We start from the raw sequence: 24260 nt of genomic DNA, 5'->3' as shown, positions 1-24260 counted from the left end.
CTCAACAGCAGGTGGGGAGGAAGGGAAGGAAAGAGAGAAAGAGAGAAAAAGAGTGCTCTCCTTTTCACTTTATCTTTTTTAAAAGCATCGTTTTTTGTTTTTTCCCTTTCTTTCTTCTTTTTTCCGCCAAGATCCAACAGCAACAGGAACAAACCTGATCCATGTGGTAGGATAAAGAGAAACCTGAACCCTTTTGGAAGTATTCTCTTTCCTGACCAGCTAGATTTGCTGCACTTTGTGAGATTTGCAAAAAAAAAAAAAAAAAATTTATATATATATATATATATATATAATAGATATATATTTCCATATGAAAACAACCTTGGATGTCTTCCCCTAGATGAATGATGAAAAGTCAAACTGCATGGTCTTAAAACAAAAACAAAAACACCATGAAACTAACAATAGGTGGAAGGGTGAGGGTGAGGAATTACAGATGAAGAGATTCTGAAATAGTAGGGAACGTGTAACCCGAGTCCCAGGCTCGTGCCCTCGGCCAGAATTCCAGCCCCGCCTTTGCTGGGTGGTTTGTCTAAGGTGCTCTTGGGTCCCTCCTGGTATGCAAGAGAAGGGTCACTGCCATTCCTGGGTCTCTTCCTTGTCTACACTCAGTCCGCCTGCTCCATCACGCCTCCAGCAGCCCTGGTGGGCAGGAGTTCCCTCGGCCACAGGCCCACTGAGAGGGAGAGTTGGTGCCTTCAGCATTCATCTTCTTGGTATATTTGTTCATCCAGCTCCTGGGACTCAAGGTGCTCCAGACGGTCCGTTCGACCACTCATGATTTCATCTGGGGTTTTCATAAACCTTTGGAAGAGGAAATGGAGGAGTAAAGAGATTACATTTTCCTAAAGTTGTTTTCACCCTGAACTCAAAACTAAAAAGAAAGGCTTCATCACCTCACACAGCTAGAGAGCTACTGAACCCAGCTATTATTGCTAAGTTAGTGCTAATTAGATAAAGGTGCCCCTTCCCCTGACTGCCTGAAAAATAGTGAAATAATTATGAAACAAGGCTAGGAGGACTGAGGTAAAGAGCCTCCCTTGGAGCTCTGCAGTATACTCCCGCATCACCGTATGAAGGAACCCTGGCACAGCTCACTTGTCTGAGGTTCTGATTTTTAGAGAGTTAGATTTTGCAATGACCCATGAGGGCTCTAGATCCATTTCCATTCTGGACCATGAGTCCAGGGAATGGTATTCAAAACCTGAGTTTAACTCAAAGGATACAAGTAAATGCTGAATGGAAAATTTTGATAAGGAGGCCAGTTGGTGGTGCTTTTGCAAATAAGAAAGGCAAAAAGAATCTTTTTTAATGTGATCACTGATGCAGCCAAAATGCTAGCCATTAATCCCCTCTAGTCTATCTTCCTTTGCAGCTAGGTGCATACTGCAAGCCTTAGCTTCTTGTTCATTGGGTTCGTTTGGAAATAACTTCAGTGACATGTTTTGACCATGATTTACATGGTTCTGGAGGGCAGCAAATGCTCTGCCCCTACTGCAGGAGAGTCCTTTCCACAGCCCCACTCTGTGTCCACACACCTTTCCCTTCCCATATACTCTGCCCTGCACCAGATGAACTGTCTTAAAACATACACTGTTCTCTCATTCCTCCATGTTAAAAAGCCTATGATGACCACTTATCAAGTCAAGGATATGCTCTTTGGCCTGCCCAATGGAGTCCTTTGTTATTTCTACCCAGGAAACTCTTGGTTCCCTCTATTTACTAGCATGAATCCTCCATTCCAGGCTGGCCAGTCTTCTTTCTTATGTAATCATGGCTCACGCTATCCTCCAAACCTCTAGCTTTGCCCTTATTCGGAACCCTCTTTACTCTTTCACTATTGGAGCCCTACTCATTCTTTGAGTTCTGCCTCGTCATCAAAGAGCTGCTTAACGGCACCAGTCTACACAGAAACCTTCCTTCCCTCAACTCCTATAAATCTTGTAAAGAGTACCACAATTTAACACTTAACTTGATTACACACTGGGTTTTACACCAAGAAGCCTTCATTTTGTGGCACGTCTGGCTTCCAACACTGACTTTCTCAAAAACGACTAGTGCCTTACTAATGGCATCATTCTTTTATCTTGTTGAAAATTACTATGAACCTTCCAACTGCTATTACTTTTCTTTTCTACCCATTATTACTGAACTTCTCAGGCAGTACACTCTGTAGCGCCTGCAGCCTGTCTTTTGCTTTTACCCCCTAGCGAAACTTCTCCCTCAACAAGTGAAGTCACTAATAATCCCCTCCAGGCCGAGTCCTCAGATATGCTGTCTCTGGCCCTTCAAACTACCCCTTTCTTCTTTTGACTACTTTTCCATGTTTAGCTTGTGATACTCCATACTAGGCTTGTCAAGAAACATTTATGGAAAGGCTCCATAAGGTACAAAACAATTATATAAAGTACAATCCTCTGCCTTCTAGGGTCTTACGGTCTAGTTGTGGGGAGCACTTCACACATACAATTGTCAAAAATGTGAATCGCGATGTGGGGGAGGGCCACAGGGACCCAAGAGATGATGGAAGAAGGTATCTGTATGTGTTTGAGCAGTTGAAGAAGGCCTCATAAAGGCCACTAGACTTGAGAGGGATCTACAGGGTATATGTATTAACAAAGCCCAAGTTAAAGGGATATCTGTTTCTGGCACAGGGAATCATGTTAGTGTTGTAGGGCAGCTGGCAGTGTACATTACGAATTTGGGAGGCAGGAAAGTGGACCCGATGTAGAAAGAGAATGGTGGGTGTGAATCATGAAGTCCAGATACCAGTCTCCATTGACAGGGAAGCAAAAACAATACTTTTGCCTTTCTTTCATCTTCCAAATCTCAAGGAAGTGCTTCTCATTGGTAGACTCCAACCTGAACCTGTAGGTAAGATATCTTGGGAAATATGGTTCCCAGGCCTCTAGCCCCTGTAACACAGAATAGAGTGGGAATGGTGCCAAAGACCCAACGGCTACTCCAGCATAATGACTGCCTTGGATATAGGAAGAGTCACAGGTAACTCTAGTGTGTAGGTGGGTTGTTTAAAACAGTGAAGAGGCCACTGATGAGAAACAAGAATTCTGAGGGTTGCGGGGGTGAGGGAGGGAGATTTCTAGTATGTGAAGGTCTGTCTTGAATATTTCATGGCTGAGACACTAACGTGATATTTAAGGGGACATGTCCTATAGCAAGCTCTTGGAAATTCAAATTTGGAATTTCAGGGAGATTTTAGAGACTTGATAATAGAGATTTAAGAGTCTAACCATTGAGGTGACAACTCAAGCTGTGCAATGGGATCAATTCATCCAGGAAAAAAGTGTAGAGCTGGAAGAATAGGAGCCAAGCACCAAGTTTAGGGAGAAGGATGAAGGGAAGGCATCAGCAGAGCCGGAGAAAGGAGGTTTTGTTTTCTGTCATTCCCTTGCTTCCATCTCTTGAACAGCCTTTTCTCTTTCTTTTGAATATCTCAATTGCTTTTACCACCCCTAAATTACCATACTTTCTCAACGTAAAACCCAGGTTCTCTGCTCTTTCCAGTAAGTACTTATCCCAGTGAGCTAGCTTATCTGTTCATATACAGTGTTATTTTCTACCTGTATATAAATAATTCCAAATCTGTATCTCTAGCTCCGTCTGTAATTCTTTTCTGTCCCACCTAAGGTCATGTTTGTTGATCCCATTTTCTTCCAACCTTCTCTTGGTCTCACCCCGTCAACTACCACCAGTGGACACCAGTGTTCTACCTCTCCTGACTGGTGCGCTACATCCCTTTTTCTTCCTCTTCTAATTCTTTCTCTTCTTCTACATAGTACTTAAATCACAATCTATGTGGTAGGCAAATGGTTGGAACTCATTAGCTGTGAGTTCTGGGAAAAAAATGTCTAGTACAGCAGCTTTCAGACTTTTCTGATTATGATGCATCGTAATAAATACATCTTCCATCATGACTCATCACACACACAAACACACCCCTGAAACAAAATTTTCATGAATCAATGGTCACTCTTAATTTCATGTGATACAGTCTGATATTTTCAACTCCATTCTAGCTTGATCAACTCTGTTCTATTTCATTAAGAAAAAAAAAAGTTGTGGGGCGGCTGGTTAGCTCAGTTGGTTAGAGCGGGGTGCTCTTCACAACAAGGTTGCCAATTCAATCCCCGCCTGGGTCACTGTGAGCTGAACCCTCCACAGTGAGATTGAAATAACTACTTGACTTGGAGCTGATGGGTCCTGAAAAATCACACTTAAAATAAATAAAAGTTTAAAAAGAAAAAGTTGTGACTGACTCATTAACTCTATTTCATGATTCACTCACGGGTCATGACTGCAGTTTGACAAACACTGGTGCAGAAAGTAGCTTACGGAATCGGTAACCTGGAGGTCTAAGTTTAATTCCTTGCTTTGCCATTGAAACGTGACTCTGATTTGCTCCCGATAACTACACTCCTGTTAATGCCAGATAATACTATTTGATCACTGCATTATTTTAAAGGTGAGTCAGATTGTGTTTATTTAGTTTTGGTGTTCCTATAGGACAGCCATAAAAAAAGTTTTGTTTTTCTTAAATTCGAACAAACCAGCAGTTGGTATCTGAATTATAGCAAGGATGGCTTTGATTATCAGATAGGCAGGTAGAGATGGTCACAGTCTCCCTCCTCCCTCTTATTTAAAGAAAACAATATCCTCCCAAAAGAAGGAAAGGAGAAAAAGGAAGTGCTACCTGAACAAAAGCCTTTGTCCTGGCTCCTTCCTGATAATGTTTAGTTTGTAGTAGTGGCGCAGGGCTCTGGACATTTTCTCATAGGTCATGTTTGTTCTGTTCTGTTTGTTCAAAGGAGGAAGAGAAAAAAAAAAAGCACAAAAACACAATGAAATGAACCTCAGAAAAGGCGCTGGGGGAGCTATTAAAATGAAAGCCCTTCAGCTGCTCATGCAGCCCTGCCAGTTTGGGAAAGCTACCTGCTAATCTTCGGCCTTCTAGGCCCATTAGCTCCCACCCCTTTGCTTTTACACCGGCAGTTGCCAAGATTTCTCAAGTGAATCATCCTTTTCAGAAGTCTCAGAGCTGAGCTAATCAAGTATATCCCAAAGCAACTTCCATTATTTCTTTTCCCAAGACTGCGCTCTGCTGTACCCAAGGAATTTCGGGCAGGTTCCCACTATCAGTGGGTCATCTTTCACCTTCTGACCCACAGAGAATTAATTTCTTTCTTCTTTTTCTTTCTTTCCTTCTCTCTCTCCCTCTCTCTCTCTCTTTCTCTTTTTGGTTGCAGTAACCTTTCTCAAATTGTGTTTCTGGTTTGTCATTTTAAGGAAGAGATTTGTTTGTTTGTTTAAATTCCTATTGTGGAAGCAAGAATACAGTGGTTCTGAGCCCTAGAGCTATGGTACAATGTGGGAGTTGCAGAGGGATTTTTGTCAGTGACTCACACATTGCAGTGTCTGTCAGTGGGTCTTGCCATATTTGGTCATGGCCTGCAGGAGGTCCTCAAAGGCTGCAGCCAGGGTGGATCTCCCTAGCTGTGTCCCCCTCTGTCCCCTCTCATTTGGATGATCCGGCATTGGGCCTCCGCAGTGCCTTGCTGGCTTTGCCCCACATTCCACCCGTCTGTGGTCAGGCCTGGATCTTGGTTACTTGCTTTTTTATTTTTTAGTAGGAATGTAGATTTATTTATGCAAATTTTTTTCGAGGTGGGGACTCTGCTCTATTTATTTTACTTCAATTGTATTGTGGTAAGAACACTTGAGATCTACCATCTTAACGAGTTTTTAAGTGTATGATACAATGTTAAGTATGGGTCCAATGTTGTCTTTCTGTGACTGGCTTATTACACTTAGCATAATGTCCTCTAGGTTTCCTTATGTTGTCACATATTGCAGCATTTTCATTTTTTTTGTTTTTAAGGCTGAATAACATTCCATTGTATGTATAGACCACAGTTTCTTTCTCCATTCATACATTGATGGACATTTTGATTGTGTTACACGTTTTACCTCTACACACTTGAACGGTTTTCCTAACTCCAAAAGACTTTATCTTTTAAATTCCATTCCCTCTTCCCAGTGTGGAAAGTTATGGGGCAATCCTGCTTCTTGCTGCACTGGTTGCTCTTAAAGGGGGATGATTTCAAGTCAGAATGTAAGTATTTTCCATGTAGAAATGGGGTTTTGGGAACATGGGAGTTTCTCACTGAGCAGAACAGCCGCGACACTTCCCAAAGCTCCCCTGTGAGTCAGAGAGCCCCACAGCACTTCCCTGTTCCCTGGTTCCTAAGGACGGTGGGTGGCAGGGCCAGGTCAAGGGGATGGGAGTGACACTAACTCAGACCTCGGTCCTCTCAGACAGGGACATGCTGACTGAACTGGCAGCTGGCATAAGCCAAAAACACAAAGGGGCATTTTTAATTCTCTCCTTCCCTTTGCAACTGTGTAATGGTTTGCCCAGTAAGGAAGATGCGAAATAATTACGAGCAGACTTAGGAAGCAGAAGATAGACAAGTATCCTCCCGCCCATTGATAAAGGCTTTATCTTGGCACACATTTACAGAGCAGATATCTGGTGCCCTTTTACCTTATGGTTTCCCCACAGTCGAGCCAGTCCATTGGGATCCACTATCCGGAATATTTTGGATTCTTTGTCTTCCCATCGGATGAAGTTTTCGTACCGGCTGTCGGAAAGCAACTGATAGACATAATCCCAAAGCAGTCTACAGTCTACAGAGGAAAAGGGCAAGAAAACACTGTTGAAAATGTTTCTTTCTGAGGCCCTAAGAACAAGAATCAAAAAACAGTTGAATAAGTAAGTGCTTTTGCCTACTTTGGATGGACTAACTTCCTCGTTTGGCAGAGAGAAGACCAAGGCCCAGAGAGGCCTGTGGGATGGTGTTGGAAAAGGGTGACCTTTCACTGGGGAGGCCTTAAGAGACCATTCAGGCCAACGGCCTCTTTCCATAGATGGGGACACAGTGATCTGGAGAGAGGAAGTGATTTGTCCATGGTCATGACCAATGAGTTGAAGTTGAGCAGAGCCTGTGGAAGGGCCAGAGAGCTAGCTCTCACTGCAAACATGTCGGCTCTGGGAGTGGGCGGGTAGGGTGACAGGGCACAAAGTGAATCCCCATGTTCCAGAGAGAGCAGTGTGGTATCACTGTGGCATTCAGATTACTTTGCTGTTGGAGTGTGATACTGAACGGATCAAGATGAGAAGACAGGGTCTGCTAAAAAATGGCAGAAAAAGAGGTGTGATGCGTTAAAAGGCGGTGGGAAAAGACAATGAAGTGGCTTGGGGACTCACCAGGGGAGCTGTGACTAGCACGGTTTTTAAAAAGAATACAGCTCTCATTACAGCATCCTTTGGAGGACTTTAAAATGGTGTTATTGCAATGGAATCAGGGTAGAAAGAAACCCAGTGCCCAAAGTTCCTTTCTCCACTGTACAACTGACGTTTGATCATTTGCTTAGGCAACAAACATTTACTAAATGAATTAGTATCGGCCAGGCACTGGGCTAGGCCTCACCTTTTAGCTGTGGGTTGGCAAATTCGAAGAAAAGACACGTACCACACGCCTTTCCTTTATTCCACTGCTTCCCGGGTTTGTGCCATAAGGGTACGTGGTTTACCCTCCAGCAGGGCCTTGACAGTGGGGTGGGTGGGTGAGGGGAATAGACAGGTACTTTCTAGGTCTAGTTGATGTTGGACTGGACCCCAGATGAGAATAAGAGGCCCCAATTTCCAGGTGTTCACTACTGATTCTGGAAGCTTTGACAGGCACTAACCAGAATGGCTGGTAATACACGACTAACTACTGAATGCCACGCATGCACTCGGCACTTTATATTCATTATTTTCATTCTCTAATGCCTGTGGTCCTGGGATTCAAACTCTGGGTCTCCTGTACCACAGTGTGCTAACTTCCTTACATTGGTTGAGACCTGGGAGGCATGGGGTGGGGAGTGTCTGGGTTGGATTTGGAGTTTCTTAGAGCCAACACGTTCACCTCCCACAGAAATAAACACACCCTTCTCTGGAGTATATTTACAAAGGGATTGAGTCAGGTCACCTTGGACAAGTTTCTTAAATCTCCCTGAGGTTCTGTTTCCTCACTTATGAGACGGGAATAACAACCCTTACTTTGTAGGATTATTGGATGAGTGATAATACCAGTGAAGAGAAAGTAATGAAAATAACAACAAAGATATTTATTGGTGCTATTTGCAGTCACTCTGCTGTGTATTCTGCAAGCACTGTTGCATTTGACCCTTGTGACATTTGATGAGGCCGGTGCTGTTGTTATTCCTATTTTATGGACAAAGAAGCTGGGGCTTAGAGGGTTTGGTAATATACTCAAAGGGCACAGCCTGTGAGAGACACATGTAGGATTCTAGGCTCTGCGTGACTCTAAAGCCTGTGCTATGCCACACTTCCCAATGCGATTTCTATTCTCAGAGAAGCTGCTTAACAGGTATAGATTTGTAAAATTTTAGGACTTTCCAGAGCAAGATTTAGCTCTGTTTAGTGCATCCTTTGTGAAATCCAGCCCTTTCTCTGAACAGCAGAAGGGAACTGGCATAAAATGTGGCATTTCCCAGGAGGCTTCATCTTTCAAGGAACTACCACCATTAAACTTAAAATGACCATAAACCTTTAGTATCCCTTACTGTACCCTTTTTCCTCCAATTATCGGTGTCTAAAATTTAATGCGATGTGTGATTTATTGTGTTTTGGAAAGGACAAGTGGTGTTCTTAAAATTGGAACCCAAGTTTACCAGAAGCTGGCCAACTACTTCCATCACCAAGTGTACCTGCCACTGTGTCCTTATTGCCAGACGGTGGTCTGAGTTGGGGACAGAAAGCAGGGGGACGAGTCCTGGCATCAAAAAGTACCTTGAGAAGTCAGTGTCATGCTACTGCTGACTGAGAATCATCTATCTCTAGTAAGAGGACTCTAGTTTCTAGGCAAAGCAGTGATATAGGCAAAGGATCTTAATCAATCCCCAGCCCCCACCCCAACCTCCTTAGTCTTGCAACGTTTTTACTGAAAATGGAAAATAGAGAACTGAGCTGTGGTTTAATTGTCCAGTTTTTGTCCTGCCATCAAATAGCAGACACATTTTAATTTCCCACAATCTTTTCCAACTGGAAAACATCTGACAAAACCAAGTATTATCAAATAAAATGCCGGTAAACAGGAGAAACAAAGCAGGGGATGGCGGGTGGGGAGAGCAGTTGTGTATAACTCCCGTTTCCTACAGTGTTAAATCACTTTTACCACAAAGAGGCTCGATGATACCTTTGGATTCATCTGAATTGGGAATGTGATTCTCTAGAGTATTCATATTAATACAACTTAATTAAAAAAACAATCTGGTGGTCTTTTTGCATTTTGATATAAAGAAATTTTGCTAATAGGAAGGAGAGCAGTATTTTAACTGTGATCTTGGCTTAGGCCAACTGGACCTAAAACTGCAAGTGGCTGGTTCTCCTCCCATCCCCATCTCCACAAGGATTTTCATTCTCATTGTCTCTGTCGCTTTTCTTTTAGTGTCCTGGTATAGTCTATTTCTCATAAGACGGTAAAATGTGAACCAGGACATTTCTTAGGGCTTAACCAGCACTGGGTACCATGCTGGGGTTTCAGAGAGGCATCAAACTGGGACCTTGACGTAAACCATTTACTAAAAAAGATCTAAAAGGTTATGTGCTCTCTGGTTGGTAAACGAAAGGTGGGCTTACCAGAGAACAGACGTTACCTGTAAGTTTCAAGAACATTTGTATGTTGTAAACTTTTCCCTCTCATAAATGTGAAAATAACCCCAAACCAGCTGCCAATTGATCATTTTAAATGGCATTTAATCCAGCAAAGCAAACTTTAGCTGAGTAATAAAAATATGTTGACATTCAAGACATATTGAATTACTCAGTCACTAATGGAGGTAGCAACAGGAATTTTGTGCCATGCAGCAGTTGTTTCAAGCTCAGAGTATAAGTGGTTTTTATAACATATTGATTGTTTTGTTTCTTTAGTTAAAATTATGCCAGAATTTTACTGCCTGACCACACAAGTTTCTTTTTTCTTTTTGTTTTTTTACAATTGAAGCACAAGCCTTATGCGTTATTTTTGTTTTAAGATTTCAATTAAATAAAAGGCAGTTCCTTCTTCGTGTCCTAGATTCTCTGGAAGCTGTTACCACAGACTACCTGCAATTTTTCAGCTTTGTCGAAGTTCATGTCTGCGCTGATACAATGTTCTTTTTTTAAAAAATTGAGGTATAATTTACATGTAACATTATAGTATCAGTTTCAGGTGTATGACATTACATAATGATTTGATGTTTCTATATATTGAAAAATGATCACCACAATAAGTCTAGTTACCATCTGTTACCATACAAAGTTATAATTTTTGCATGCATGTGATGAGAAATTTTCAGATTTACTCTCTTGGTAACTTTCAAATATATGTACTACAATATTATTGACTCTAGTCACCATGCTGTGTATTACACCCCCATGACTTAGTTATTTTATAAATGGAAGTTTGTACTCCCTTCACCCATTTTGCCCATCCCCAACCCACTCCCCTCTGGGAACCATCGTTCTGTTCTCTGCGATACAATATTCTTTGATCATCAATGAAAACGCTTAATACTATATAATAAAATTCATCCAACTCTATAAACAAAAGTTTATCCCATTACAAAACAATGAACATGCATGTGAAAAAACTTCCCCTAAACGAAAGGCCTTCTATAGCAAGGCATGTGGGTATTTTAAACAAACGCCCATTATTTGGATTTTCTCTTCCATGAGAGGAAGTGTATGAAAGGGTTTAAGCTCGAGAGAAGTGTCATCGTAAAGTGTCATTTTCCAATTGCAGAAAGAGAATTCTCTCTTTTTCCTGCTGGATGAGGTACCCTGGGTGTCCGCAGCTAAAGGCATTGTAAAAAAAAAAAAAAAAAACCTCCCTTCCTGTGGTTAGGAAGAAGTATTTTCACTCCCACGTCTGTCTGTCTCTTACCAGAAACTCATTGTATAAGCTCATTGAGCAGAGGTTGTAAAAAGGATTGGCAATTCACACATAGCCAACATGATTTCCAATGAAAAAAACCATGCTGGACAAAACTGATGTTTATAAAATCTGAGTGGGAAGTCAAGCTATTGACAAAGAGAATCTTTAATGATGGTGATTAATTTAAATTTCGGGAAAGCTTCTAAGAGAGTAATTTTATGTTGTTTTTACTGCCCAAATGGAATTTTAAATGAAGGTCTGTAAACCGGAGCTCTGTGGGTATAATCTCCAACAAAAACAGGCTGCATGTCCCTGTTTAATTTCTTTAAATTTATTATGAAAAATTAATAAACTTATTTCAGATTCAGCCACAAAACAGGTAAGTATCACACAAAAATGTTTTTTGCTACTCTGCATTATAATAGTGTTTCTAAACTAGGGGCAATCTTGTACCTTATGGGGTATTTGGCAATGTTTGGAGACAATTTTGGTTGTTACAACTGGGGTAGAGGATGCGACTTGCATCTAGTGGGTAGCGGTCTGGGATGCTGCTAAATATCTTGGAATGCACAGGGCAACCCCTCACATCAAAGAATTATTTGGCCCAAACAGCAAGAGTGCCAAGCTTGAGAAACCCTACTTATAGAAACAAGGGGTTTACATCATGCAGGGGGCAATCTGCAGCTCAGTTTTGTTTTTCCCTTTACTAATTCTAGATAAGCCATTACCTAGAAGCAAAAAGTTGATAAATCCAGTGCAGCCAACCCTGTGTTGATACTCAGAGGTGTGTTTATAATGGATAATTGCTTGTGTTTGGCTGTGGTTTAGGAAAACAGAAACCATATGTGCACAGTGGCAAGCGGGGTGGGGGGAGGGAGAAGCTGAGGCAAAGAAAACAGATCTATGCTTCCTGGCTTCATCAGGGCAGTGGGAACACAGCTGCAAACAAGGCTGGAGCTTTTCACCTCTGGTTGCAGAAGGTGTGGAACAAGGCTGGGAAATGCTGGTATGGCAACTCAAGCCTTACAGCTGAGATGGAGCCCCTTGCTGGAACCCAGTACCACCCAGCCCCTGCTTTTGCTCAGGTGTGGCACTGCCTGGGAATTCACATCCAGGGACTGTGGGAGGTAGGGACGCTGTATTACAGAAATGTGTACCCTCAAACAAACTGTAATTTCCAGTCTCCTCAAGCCCTTTTTATTATTTTCCATGTGGTTATTACTCTTTTATCTTTTAAAAACGTTGTCCTGAAATGTGTTTCTCTTTCAGGGCACATTGATTTCTCAGTAGTTCACAGTAAAAATACAGTGTGGTGATTCAGCCAGAGTGGGAGAGGTCAGGGCTGCTCAAGACAGTCCTGTTGGACTGAGACCCTCCCTTCCCCAGGGCTCTCATACATGTCCTCTAAATATGGACAGCAGGCAACGCCCCAGAGGAGGTGAGAGGGAGTGCAGAGGTTAGTCTCCAAGGAAATAAGGAAACCAGGGCTCCTCGAAGGGGCACCCTTTGCGGGCCAGCATCACTTGAAACAATGCCCCAGACATAGGCCTTCTGGGTCCATGTCCCATGCCAGCTCCGGTGGGCAGCGGTGCTGGCTGCACCGGGTACTCTCCCCTCGCTCTCTGTAGCCCTGGAGTACAGCAAAGAAAAATGGAGCAGAGAAGGGACACTAATACTTAGGAATTAACCTACCTGTGCACATATTCACATATTGTCTCATTAGTACTAAAAAGTACCCAGAAATGGGTATTAGTGTTCGCAATACTATGGATAAGGTAACTAGGCCTCAGGGACATTAAGGACCTTTGCTTGGGAGACAAAGACTGGAGTCCCATCCTGCTGACTCCAGAGTCCATGCTGTCACACAGGCCCACACTACACTGCTTCCCCAGGAACACTCTAGGCCAGCTGTTAATTAGGACCTTGGGCCAGGCACCTTCCAGGGTTCTGGGCTGCAAGGGTCTGCAGTGGGTTCTCTGCCTGAGCTAGTGTGGGAGGATGTGGTAACTCTTTCAATTGCTACTAAAATCCTGAGACCCTCTGGCTTATAGAGACATCCCGCAACCCTTTCCTTTGCTCCAAACACATTTAGGCACATACGGTGCGTGCAAAAGCACACACCCACATCGAACCGCAAAGGCCTGTCATCCCACATCTTACTGCAAAGGCCTGTCATGACTTCCATCCTAATCCCTTTAGATTTCTCTTTTATGACAACTTTTTGCCTTCAAGGCTGCTACTGAGGTGCATTTATAAAAGAAAAGTCCATGAGCCGCCTTTGAAAGAATCTCACCAGGACTAAATATTGTGGGAGAGGAAGCCAGTGCGACCTCCCCTCATCCCGGAAGTCCCTGAGGAGTGCTCGCTTCGGCAGCACATATACTAAAATTGAAGTCCCTGAGGATTAACCTCCACCTGTTTATCCTGGAGTCTCAGGCTTCTTTTTCTTCATCTGATTTAAGATTAGAGGCTTCCAGGATTGACTTTCTGTGGATGTAAAACTCATCCAGTCAATACAACCAAATCAAGAAAAGTACGTTGGTCTAGTCTGGTGACAAATCAGCAATACAGGAGACTTGATGTCTCCCCGATCAGAATCCCTTTGTTTCTGTTAAAAATGTAACCTTGAGAGATAAGCAACATATTTTTTTTTAAAGTCCCTTTAAGAGGAAAGGTTGCCATGATGTATGTTATATAAGGGTGGGCAGTGGAGAGCGCACAATGCGGCTGGGGTGTGATTCTATGTCTTATGGATATCAACCAACCAATGAAATCCTCACAAACCTTGAAGAAGTTCATGTTTACAAAGGAAATGGAGAGACTTGCACAACAAGCTGTGAGATAAGCATAAGATAAGAAATAGTCTCCTTTTTAGATGCGTTATGGGTTTGGGGCAACCAGATCTGTACAGACATCCAAAGTCCCCACTTTTGTGTAGCAAATGAGGGGCTATGAACGGATTATAAACCACTGTGCTAATGAATCTTGCTTCCTTAGCAGATTTTTGGATTAAGGCCAAGGAAGGGACACGCAGACAGGAAGTCTGATCACTCAGGTTTTAATGGAATTGAAGAACTTTAAGAGAAAGCCAAACGACTTAAAATTTTTCTTTTAAGACTTAGCTGTCTACAGTTAAAACCAAACTAGGAGCTTAGTTTGTGTGATGGCATAAAGTAAGAGGGATATTGCCGATGCCAGCAAAGACGCGAATTTCGCATTTAGAGATGCTCTGCCCTATCACCTAGAAAAATGCTAGGTATATAGAAATACACGGTAATTTTTGAATGAATGAATGAATGAATGAATGAATGAATGAATGATTCAACTACATAATTCAAGTATGCAAAGAAATATTTTCTTTTACTGAGCTATATTTTATTTATGTTGATGATGTTATTGTAACCATTCCAGACTGGTCTGCAAACAAGCCTGCTGTCTAGAACTTGTCTCCTTTCTAACATCACTTGTTATTGTTCCTTCCACATGGCTTTGAAATGCCTCAATCTTTAAGGTGCGAGTAATTCCTTGAGAGGGGAGAGATGGTGTTTTCTACTTCCACATCTGCATTATGCCTATGATAAGTAGACAATGCTGTAGGGCAGGGGGGCAGCAAAGAATTTCTGTAAAAGGCTAATTAGTAAACACAATAGTTTAGGCTTTGCTGGCCATACCATCTCAGACAAGTAGACAATGCTGTAGGGCAGGGGGCAGCAAAGAATTTCTGTAAAAGGCTAATTAGTAAATATAATAGTTTAGGCTTTGCTGGCCATACCATCTCTGCTGCAACTGTTCAACTCTGCCTTTGCCACACAAAAGCAGCCATAGACAATAATTAAGTGGTGTGGTTGTGTGCCAATAAAACTCGATTTACAAAAACAGGCGGTGGCTGCTTTGGCCCATGGGCCAGAATTTCCAATGCCGGCCCTGGAGTCCCAGGCCAGAAGGAAACAAGTGTGCTGGAAAGAACACTGGGTGGAAGCTTGAGGCTGGACTCTTGATGGGTACGATTCTCGGTTCTGTAAAAGACCCTTTTAGCTTTGAAATCATCAAGTTCTAAGAATGACTTTCAATATATACTGAAAACATGACTCACGGAATCAGCAGAAGTATACCTCATCAACCTATGGTGCTCACTGCCAATATCCTCTTTGAGTATGAAGCAAACACATTGGCAAGACACAGGCCAGTAAAACTTTTGTGGGCTGAGAAAAATGTTAGGAGGTTGACAGATGTTGCCTCACCCCCCAACAATTCCTTCCTGAGGATAATGAATAGAAAATAAGCACAGAAAGAAACAACTTGCACATTGTTACATATACCATTGGCTATTCAATAAGAATATAAAATTCAGGGTCTTGTCTCAGTCTGGCCTGTGTTAAATGCTCCCCGAGAAATGCCAGCCATTCCAACTTGTTAAACTCAATAATAATCCTTCTTATCCTTTGAAAAATAAGTAACATCTTTAAAAATAAGCTACATGTTATATTTAAAGACATCTAATTTATGGTTTGTATTTAATCGGTCACCATTTACTGAATTTCCTTTATTGATTATTTTAGTTTTGCCACAAGGTAAATGCCTAAGTAAACTATCATAACTTCGTGTGTAATCTCTTAATTGTCTGATGCATCCCGATTTCAGAGATATTAAAAAGTGAAAAACAACAAAAAAATTTGATGTAATATGACGGATTTTAATGGACCTGGATTCTTGGATTTACATTTCTAACTGAAATAGAAAAACATAGACCGGGCCTTACACTGTTTTGGAGTTTCTCCACCAGGAATGACTTCTTTTTCCCTAATCATCTGTCTATATTCTAAGCATTCATCTAAGCCCAGCTAACAGCCAGCCGTTCCATGAAGCCTCCCTGATACGCCTTCTCCAACCTCCTATGGTATTTAAATGGAGTCACACACATACTGCACTTACAGCTGTGTTCAGCTCTTTCACATGAAGACTGTGTACACCCTCCCCGCCCACCCTCCCCACTGAATGCAATACAGTGCCTTAAATGCGGAAGGTATCCAGATGCATAAATCCTTGTGCACCTGATCAGGTTATATCTGAATGGATAAGACTTTGGCTTTACTTTCTGATCCACATTCCTAAGTAGTGTTTCCATTCGTGACCAATTCAGCAGCACCTTCATTTCATCATCATTTCTTTCTGTGCTGTGCTCGTTCAAAAAACTTTAGGAACTAAGTTTTCTCATCTGCTTTGTAGAGGTTTGAAGGATTATTGTGGCTGCTGAGTAAGGGCAGAACTTTACATTGCACATAGAAATAACCCAATGAATTCGACCTTCAGTGAACAGAATCAATTTTACAAGGATCCGGGTAATCCAAAAAGACACCGGAAGGGTTGGGGTGGAGAGACAGGGATATCCCAAAGGAAACAAAGGAGCCTAGAATAGTGATGAGTTCTCTTCAGAGAGTTACAGAATACAGACTAAGTGTTAAATCATAGACTTTTGGAGCTGCAGTTAGATTGTAGACTTTCCAATGCTCTCATTTCACCCCAGAGAAAAACAGTGCCTTTCAGTTAAATTATCGTGGGTTTGGTTGTATTACTTAAGACATACACCTGGAGATGTTTAAACTTTTGAATATACCATTAGAGCATTAATTATGAACAATTTTAGGGGTTTCGATCATAAAGAGTTAATGCATCCCCCAAAGGATCTGGGCCCTAGGGTTATTTTACATGAAAGCCCTGACTTCCCAGTCATAAAGAAAAGCACAGATTCCCCTCTCCTGTGTGTGTTTGAGACAGAGAGAGGACATGCATGGCACCAAGCTTCGTCACGTGGTTGGTACAATATTCCAGGGCGTGTCTTACTGATGAGACTACATCCATCAGCCAACAATTCTGATGTTCAGGAATAAAATTGAAAAAAAGAAAACCCCCAAACAAAACACAATAGCACAACTTTTAAGAGACGACTATTTTAAAATTGACACACCTACTAAACAATGGGAAAACAATTCCGTAAGTCTAAACAATTTAACTTTCTTGATGTACAGGCTTATCTTAGATTCCTAAGATGTCTGTGGTGAAGATTGCACCATGGAGGAGGTGGACACGACAGGCTGCATGAAGGAGGCAGGTCCATGTGGGCAGCGCTAGACAGCAGGCAGGGGGGCAGCAAGGGCTATCATCCAACCTCTATGTGACCTTGGCTTCTCTGGGGCTCAGTTTCCTCTGTGGTTTCCCCTGTCCACATGACCCTTCCATATAAAATGAATGCAGCAGTAATAAGCTACCTCAAAGAGCTGTCCTGAGAATTATAAACAAGGAGGAAGTGTCTGCAAAATGTACAGGAGTGCTGTGCAGACCGTGCAAGAAATCAGATAAGAAGTAGATATGTGGACAAGAAGAGTCTTGCAGGAAAGCACAGGATGGGTAATTTATATTATTTACAGTAATACACTGACCCTTCCTCTTTCTCCAACTATCTGGGGGAAATTCACATGTTTTGTCTAAGCTTTGCTTCTTTATCCCTTTTTCTTTCTTTTCAGTTTCTTTTTCTTTTTATTATTAAAAATGCATATACATGTGTGTGTGCGCACGCACGCGTATACACACACACGTAAGGGCAGAGAAAACAGTAATTTGAACCCCTGTGAATCCATCACCCAGCCATACAGCCATCAGCTCATGGCTAACCTTATTTTACCCCACCCATTCCTCATGCTCAACCTTTGGGGATCATTTTGAATCAAATCCCAGCCATAGATCAATTTCATTTTTCATGGTTTTTAAAATATGTAAGTCAGATTTCTTTGCCATTTTATTTTCTTGATTCAACATTCCTGGTGTAAATTGTTTATAACGATAAAATGGAGGCAACATTGGAGGTGCACTTGGGGCCAGAGAAAAATTTGGAATATTTGATTCAAATAAAAAAGGGGGACAATGAGTCAAAGCAAAGGGAAAGTAGCTTGTAGGACTCCATGTTGTCAGACTGTTAGGAACATCGCTCCATCCTGGGGTTTGGCGGGAGCTCTGTGCTGGGGCATCAGCTCATGGAAAAGGGGACATGTCTCAGATTTCCTGGAACAGGACTTCACATCTCCTGCCTCCATGCATTCCTCCCACTACTGAACACATAATCACCTTCAGCATTGATCTACCTCCCTGCAAAGCCTCCCTCAATTCCTCCAGTCAAAATGCACCTTTTCTCTGTTTTGCTTCCATAGTACTTAATTGTGCTAGCACAGAGTGAGTAATAAATAAGTGAATAAATGCTTGTGCATAGGCCTTATTTCATTCCGCCTTATATTTCAGTTAGTGGTTTTCACATCTGTCTCTCTCAGTAAATTTTCAATTCCTTACGGAAATAATTGTGTTAAATCAGCTCTACGTCCCCTACTTCCTAATGTGTTTATCTGCATAGTTGGTACTCAACAAATGTCTCACGAAAGGAGCGAATCTCTAGGAAAAGAGCTAATCTTGCCAAATGGTTAGAGGATTAAGCTTCTGGAGGATGACTTCATGCAAATCATGGGAAGGCTAGCAAAAACACAATGTGTAGATTTCCACGGGTGTCTTGTCTTAGGGAAGCAAACTTGGGCTTGTCATTATAAAAGCAAAAGAATCTGGGAGTGGTTTTCTTTGTCCACTCAGCAACACCTGCCTTCAACATCATAATCCTGTTTTTCAATCCTACCCATTCCCAAGGTGAAGGCTACATTGAGTTACTGCCCATAGGATGGAATTACAGGCCTGAATTTGAGACAAAGGTTCTTTATGCTGTGTCTGGTTATTAATTAGCGGCTGGAAATTTCAGGACAGAGCCATTAACATGCTCATAAACCTTTTATTTTAAATGTTTTCGCTCAGCCGGGATTCTGATGTGACTCTCCTTATAAACTGGACGTAGGACATTTGTTTCTTAACATTTTTCAGGCTCATTAACGACTATGTCCTAGCGGCTCATTAACTAACCCATTAGGGGTTTCCCTCATCCAGGCAAAGCCTCCACTTGCCATCACAGAGCCTTTGAGGGCATTTAACTGGGAGGGTGTGAGGCAAGCTGTAAGGCTCTAAGGAGAGAGCGGGGCTTTGTCAGGTCTCCCGGGAGGATGAATGGCGGTGAAGGGGAGCACTCACTTACCCGCTATTCTCCCAATGGGCATGGCGTGCTCCTCAGGCGGGGAGACAGAGACCATGATGTGGTTCATGTACGCCAGGTCTTCCCGATGGGACAGGTTGATGGGTTTCCCTTCCCTATGCAGCCCATCCTCAGAGAGCCTGGACTGTTTGAAATCCACGGAGTGCCGGGGGTTCAGGATCAAAGGGTGCATGATGGGGCTGGGCATCAGCTGGATCACGCGTGTGCTCTCCTGCCGAGGACTGGATGGCTTCTGGTGGGACTCGGAGGACGGTGGGCAGTGATTATTCTCCATGGGAGACACTGACAGGGGGTAGGACTCTTGGTGGTTGTTCTCCTGGTGGAGCCTTGGTCCCTGGGCCCTCTCGGCCGGGGAGAGGCGACGAATCATGTTGTCCAGGGGGGACCGGAGGGGCCGCTGCTCGGGGTCAGGAGACGGCCGGTGATTTGTTGTGACGGGTGACCTAGAGCGGTGCAAGAGTTCAATGGTGGGGGGGTTGTGGTGCACGTTCTCCACTGGTGGCCTTGGGGTCCTCGGGACACAATTATCTGTGGAGCAAAGGGAAAGACAATCATAGACCCCAGTGAATTGCTGGGACAAGGACCTCACTGCATTCTAAAGTAGCAGAGTGGAGCATGTGTGCATACAATGTAGCACCTTTCTTCCCAGGATGCAGAGTGTCGATTTCGCTGCTAAAATAAAAATTAAAGTGCACATATTTAAAATTCTTTTCCTATCACTAGACAAGCCAAGAACGTCTGCAAGTATTCCATTAATCACCTACGAGTGGCTTATAAACACAAGGAAGCCAAACTTTCCTGCTTTATCTTTTTGTTACTTGACTCTTTGATGTGGTTTTCGGGGTTTCTTAAGGGTCTCTCTCTAGAGGCTTTCACTGACTGGCATTTTCATATCCAAATTTTCATATTGTCTACTGCCAGGAGTTATTGGTAATAATAATAATAATAATAATAATAATAATGCAATTACTATACTAGAGGTATTGGATTATATAATTTAAAATTTACAACATTCCTAAGTAGGACATACTAACTATATTGCTCCTATTTTACAAGTGAGAAAATGGAGGCATAAAGAAGTTAAACAGCTTACTCAATGTCACACAGCCAGTTAGGGAATTAGAACCACACTCCAATCAGATTCTATTAGGTTGGTGCAAAAGTAATTATGGTTTTTGTAATTATTTTTAACCTTTCAAACCGCAATTACTTTTGCACCAACCTAAGAACCTACGTACCCATTACAGTATTTACCACTTTGCTATGTAGAAACTGGGCGGGGGGGGAGGTCATATCAAAAACTGCTCTAAGCATGAACAGTGGGCCTAATACACAGAACGATATCTTGTACTTGAAAGAACATTTAGGATTACCTTGTATCTGAGTGCACAGACTCTACCTGAGACCGGTAGAGGTAAGTAAGAAGGAGGGAAGGACACAGCATCCCTCTACGCCATCCCACTGGAACTTGCAAGTTGGTCACATTTGAGCAAGGACAACATCAGACATGTACATAGCTCAGCAACAGAAGTAGCTCTGTGAACTGGGTTGAGAAAGACCAGCACATGTGTGGCTTCCCTGCTAACGATAGGAAGGAGTAAAATCTGTCCTCGGAATGGAGTTTTCTACAGGGCTTCACAGTCATCTTAGTGAGGTTTTTCTGGCTACATCTGTTCCCAGAGCTGTCTCACCAAAAGGATGGGCATGCTTGCAAGTCCCTGTTCTCGTCAAAGACTTTTCTGTGGTTCGAAGCAAAGCAAGTTAAAGATATCTCCTTTGTTCACTATGATATCTCTATAAACAGGATCTGGGAATCTCACAGTGTTAGCAGAGACAGAGGTGGTGGTTTCTTAGAAAGTTTTAAACAGGATTAAGAGGAAAATGAGGACTCCACTGGCTCTCACCGATCACATGAGACCGTGAAAAAAAGAAATATTGTTCATGATCATTGAAAAGATGATCTTCCTGAAGGAAAAGGGTTAATGTTATAACTACGGTATAACCTGCTGCCATGAATTTAAAAATGCTTAATCATTGTAATAGCTACCAGTAGGAGACTGGTTAATAAATTATGGTACATCTCTAAACAATGGATGACTATGCAGCTATAAAATAGAACGAGGAGCATCTCAGTATTGTGCTAAGGACTGGTCTCCAGGTTCCATGGTCAGATAAGCAAAGTAAGATGCAGTATTTATCGTATGATACCATTTTCCAATAAAGGAGAAGGGGATTCCAGTTTAAATAATGGCAAAATGGCTTGTATTGGACTAACCTTTCTATATGTGGAAATGATAGAATCTGGATAAAATACCATGTTTCCCTGAAAATAAGACCTAGCCAGACAATCAGCTCTAACACATCTTTTGGAGAAATAAATAATATAAGACCCGGTATTATATTATATTATACCCGGTATTATATCATATTATTATATTATATTACAGTAAAATAAGACCGGTACGTATATAAAAGCTATTGGAAGGTACTGGAGAAAACCAAAGGGGATATCACTCTTGAGAAAAGGGAACTGCACAGAGTGAGATCCAAATTTGTACAGCTTTTGCTTTGATGATGCTTCCAAGTTCATACAGTGTGGGGCAGCTAAAAAATGAACAGAAAGTTGCTTGAGATATCAGGGAATAGAGTATGGAGCTGCCAGAATGGCAAAAAATTGAGAGAGCAAATTCCATAAAGGAGGGAGTTTAGCCACAAACTGGCACATAAAGTTCTCTCAAATCCTTAACATGTGCTTCCGAACAGCACATGTGCAGGGGAAACTCTTCAGGAGCTCAGTGAAAAGCAACAGCTGTATGATTGAAAGATATGAACAAAAATCTCAGCTACTGGCCAGTGACTGGAGACAGAGTTCAGAGTTTAAATCCTATGAACAAAGACTCTGTAAACATCTTAGGCTATTTATTACCCCAGAAGGCCACACCTTAGGAGTAAGGAATAAGCTCCAGGACAAAGGGATTTACCTGAGGGCTAAAGGCAAAACTGAAATATAGCTGCCCTAACCAAATGTAGGACCAAGCCTCCACAAGGCTTTAACTGCCTGCTAGAACAAAAAGCAATACCCTTCAGAGGAATATAACATAATCCAGAGTTTCAACAGTGTGTTATCTATAATGTTCAGTATCCAACAAAGGTTTTGCAGACATGCTAAGAAACAGAAAAATGTGACCCCAAAACAAGAGGAAAGGCAATCAACAGAAACAGCCTGAGATAATCTAGATGTTAAAATCAGCAAAAAAAAAAAAAAAAATACCTGAAAGCTTAAGCACCTGAAATGATGCTCATAATGAGTAATAACAGATGGAGACCGTCAGAAGAGAAATGGAAACAAACAAAAAGATTCTAAGACTGAAAAAAAAAATACAATATCTGAAATGAAAGACTGCATTGAATGGATTTAATAGCAGGTTGGAGATGACAGAAAAAATGTAAATTTCAGGACAGATCAATAAAAATTAACAACAAACAGATCCTCAGTGACCCGTGGAACAATATTAAGTGGTCTAACAGACAAGTAATTGGAGTCTAAGGAGAGAACAGAAAGAATGGGGCAAAAAAAAATTGAAGAAATAGTGGCCAAATTGTCCCCAAATTTAGCAACAATAACAACAAAACAAACGTAAAGATCCAACAAGCTCAGCAAATACCAAGCAAGATAAATACAATGAAAGCTACACCCAGGTACATCATAGTCAAATGAAAATCTTGAAAGTAACCAAAGAAAATATTATGGGAAAAAGTTATGCTACTTATGGCTAACTTCTTTTTCACACACACACACACACACACACACACAGAGAGAGAGAGAGAGAGAGAGAGAGAGAGAGAGAGAACAAGCACGTGCACAAGAAAGATATGAATGGAGACCTATAGATTGAAAGAGACTTAAGAGACACATCAGCCATTTGCAATGTATAGACCCTTGCTTGGATTCTGATTCAAACAAACTGTAAAAACATTTATGAGATAGTTGGAAAAATGTGATTAATAGGATATTTGATGATATTGAGGAACTATTAGTTTTCAGGTGATGTGACAGCTCTGTGATTATGATTTCATAAAGGTCCTCATCTTTTCACACCTGTACTGATATATTTACAAATGAAAACACATATCTGGGATTTGCTTTACGATAATCTGGGATGGTGAAGCAGAGAGTAGGTGTGGCATAGAGGAAACAAGATTGGCCATAATTGGTCATTGACACTGGTGATGGGTACACAGTGGCTCATTATATAATACTCTTTACTTCCGTATCAGTTTAATATTTGACACAATAAAAAGTTTTTTTAAAGTGCTTAATCAACCTTGCAAGAATACAGGTTGGGATAGTAAGTACTAACTTCCTCACTTAAACCCAAATGCAAATAAAAGCTTATAGGGTACTGGTTAGGCCCATGGAGTTAACTTTCACGGCTGAGATTATTAGTACAAAAGAAATGATCTACAATCTTTTGGGGATGAGGCAAGTTTTCTCTTCATAGCTAATATGGATCTCAATTCTGCTATCCACAAAAATGAGTTTATCTTTTGTCCATGGTTTACTTTTCATTTGTTACAGCGTATGATTGTTGTTAAGCAACTATTTAAAACGTTTGCATTTTGAAGTTTCATGTATTTTCTTTTCAATGCCATTGACAGAATGTCTCCCTTTCCTGAAAAGCTTATTAAGGTTTAAAAATACTTAAGGATGATGACCTGTATTGAAAAATCGCATTTCCTGAATCCATTTCCTGTCTTATAACTTTTAAAACGGACACAGGCGTCGGCCAGCACTCTGGCTACCTGCAGGCTTTCTTTGATGTCCTGAGCTTCCAGGCTCAGCGCATGGGTGTGCCCTCAGGGCAAGCCTTAGGAAGGCTGGGAGGGCTATGAGAGGAAGAACTTTCATGCCAAGGGTAGAAGAGGAACTGATGTAATGTCCTGGAGAGATTTCACTCTCCGTTCCTGCCCAGATCGTTGGGAACAATGAAGGAGGGAGACAGTGCTCTGGATAATCAACTCAGATTTTACTTTTGACTCAGGATCCGGGCAGAAACAGGACTTAGAAGAGCTTGATTTATTTCTTTCTCTGCAGACACCACTCAAAGAGGAAGTACTTGATG

General features: G+C 41.8%; 1 protein-coding gene across 1 annotated transcript in view; it reads right to left on the bottom strand.

The window, feature by feature from the left end:
• Positions 1 to 280: 280 nt before the first annotated feature.
• Positions 281 to 24260, bottom strand: part of ETV6 (ETS variant transcription factor 6) — a 220089-nt gene continuing 196109 nt past the window's right edge. The window contains exons 5-8 of the mRNA XM_081058172.1: positions 19120 to 19665; positions 6563 to 6705; positions 4712 to 4812; positions 281 to 804 (exon numbers count right to left, since the gene is read on the bottom strand). Coding sequence (XP_080914298.1) covers positions 699 to 804; positions 4712 to 4812; positions 6563 to 6705; positions 19120 to 19665 — 896 coding nt within the window. The 3' untranslated portion in view covers positions 281 to 698. The remainder of the gene's footprint in view (positions 805 to 4711; positions 4813 to 6562; positions 6706 to 19119; positions 19666 to 24260) is intronic.

This window comes from Rhinolophus hipposideros (genome assembly GCF_964194185.1).
Source record: "Rhinolophus hipposideros genome assembly, chromosome: 9".
Lineage (NCBI taxonomy): Eukaryota > Metazoa > Chordata > Mammalia > Chiroptera > Rhinolophidae > Rhinolophus > Rhinolophus hipposideros.
Note: the sequence above shows the minus strand (reverse complement) of the source record. Positions and strands in the feature narration are given on the sequence as shown.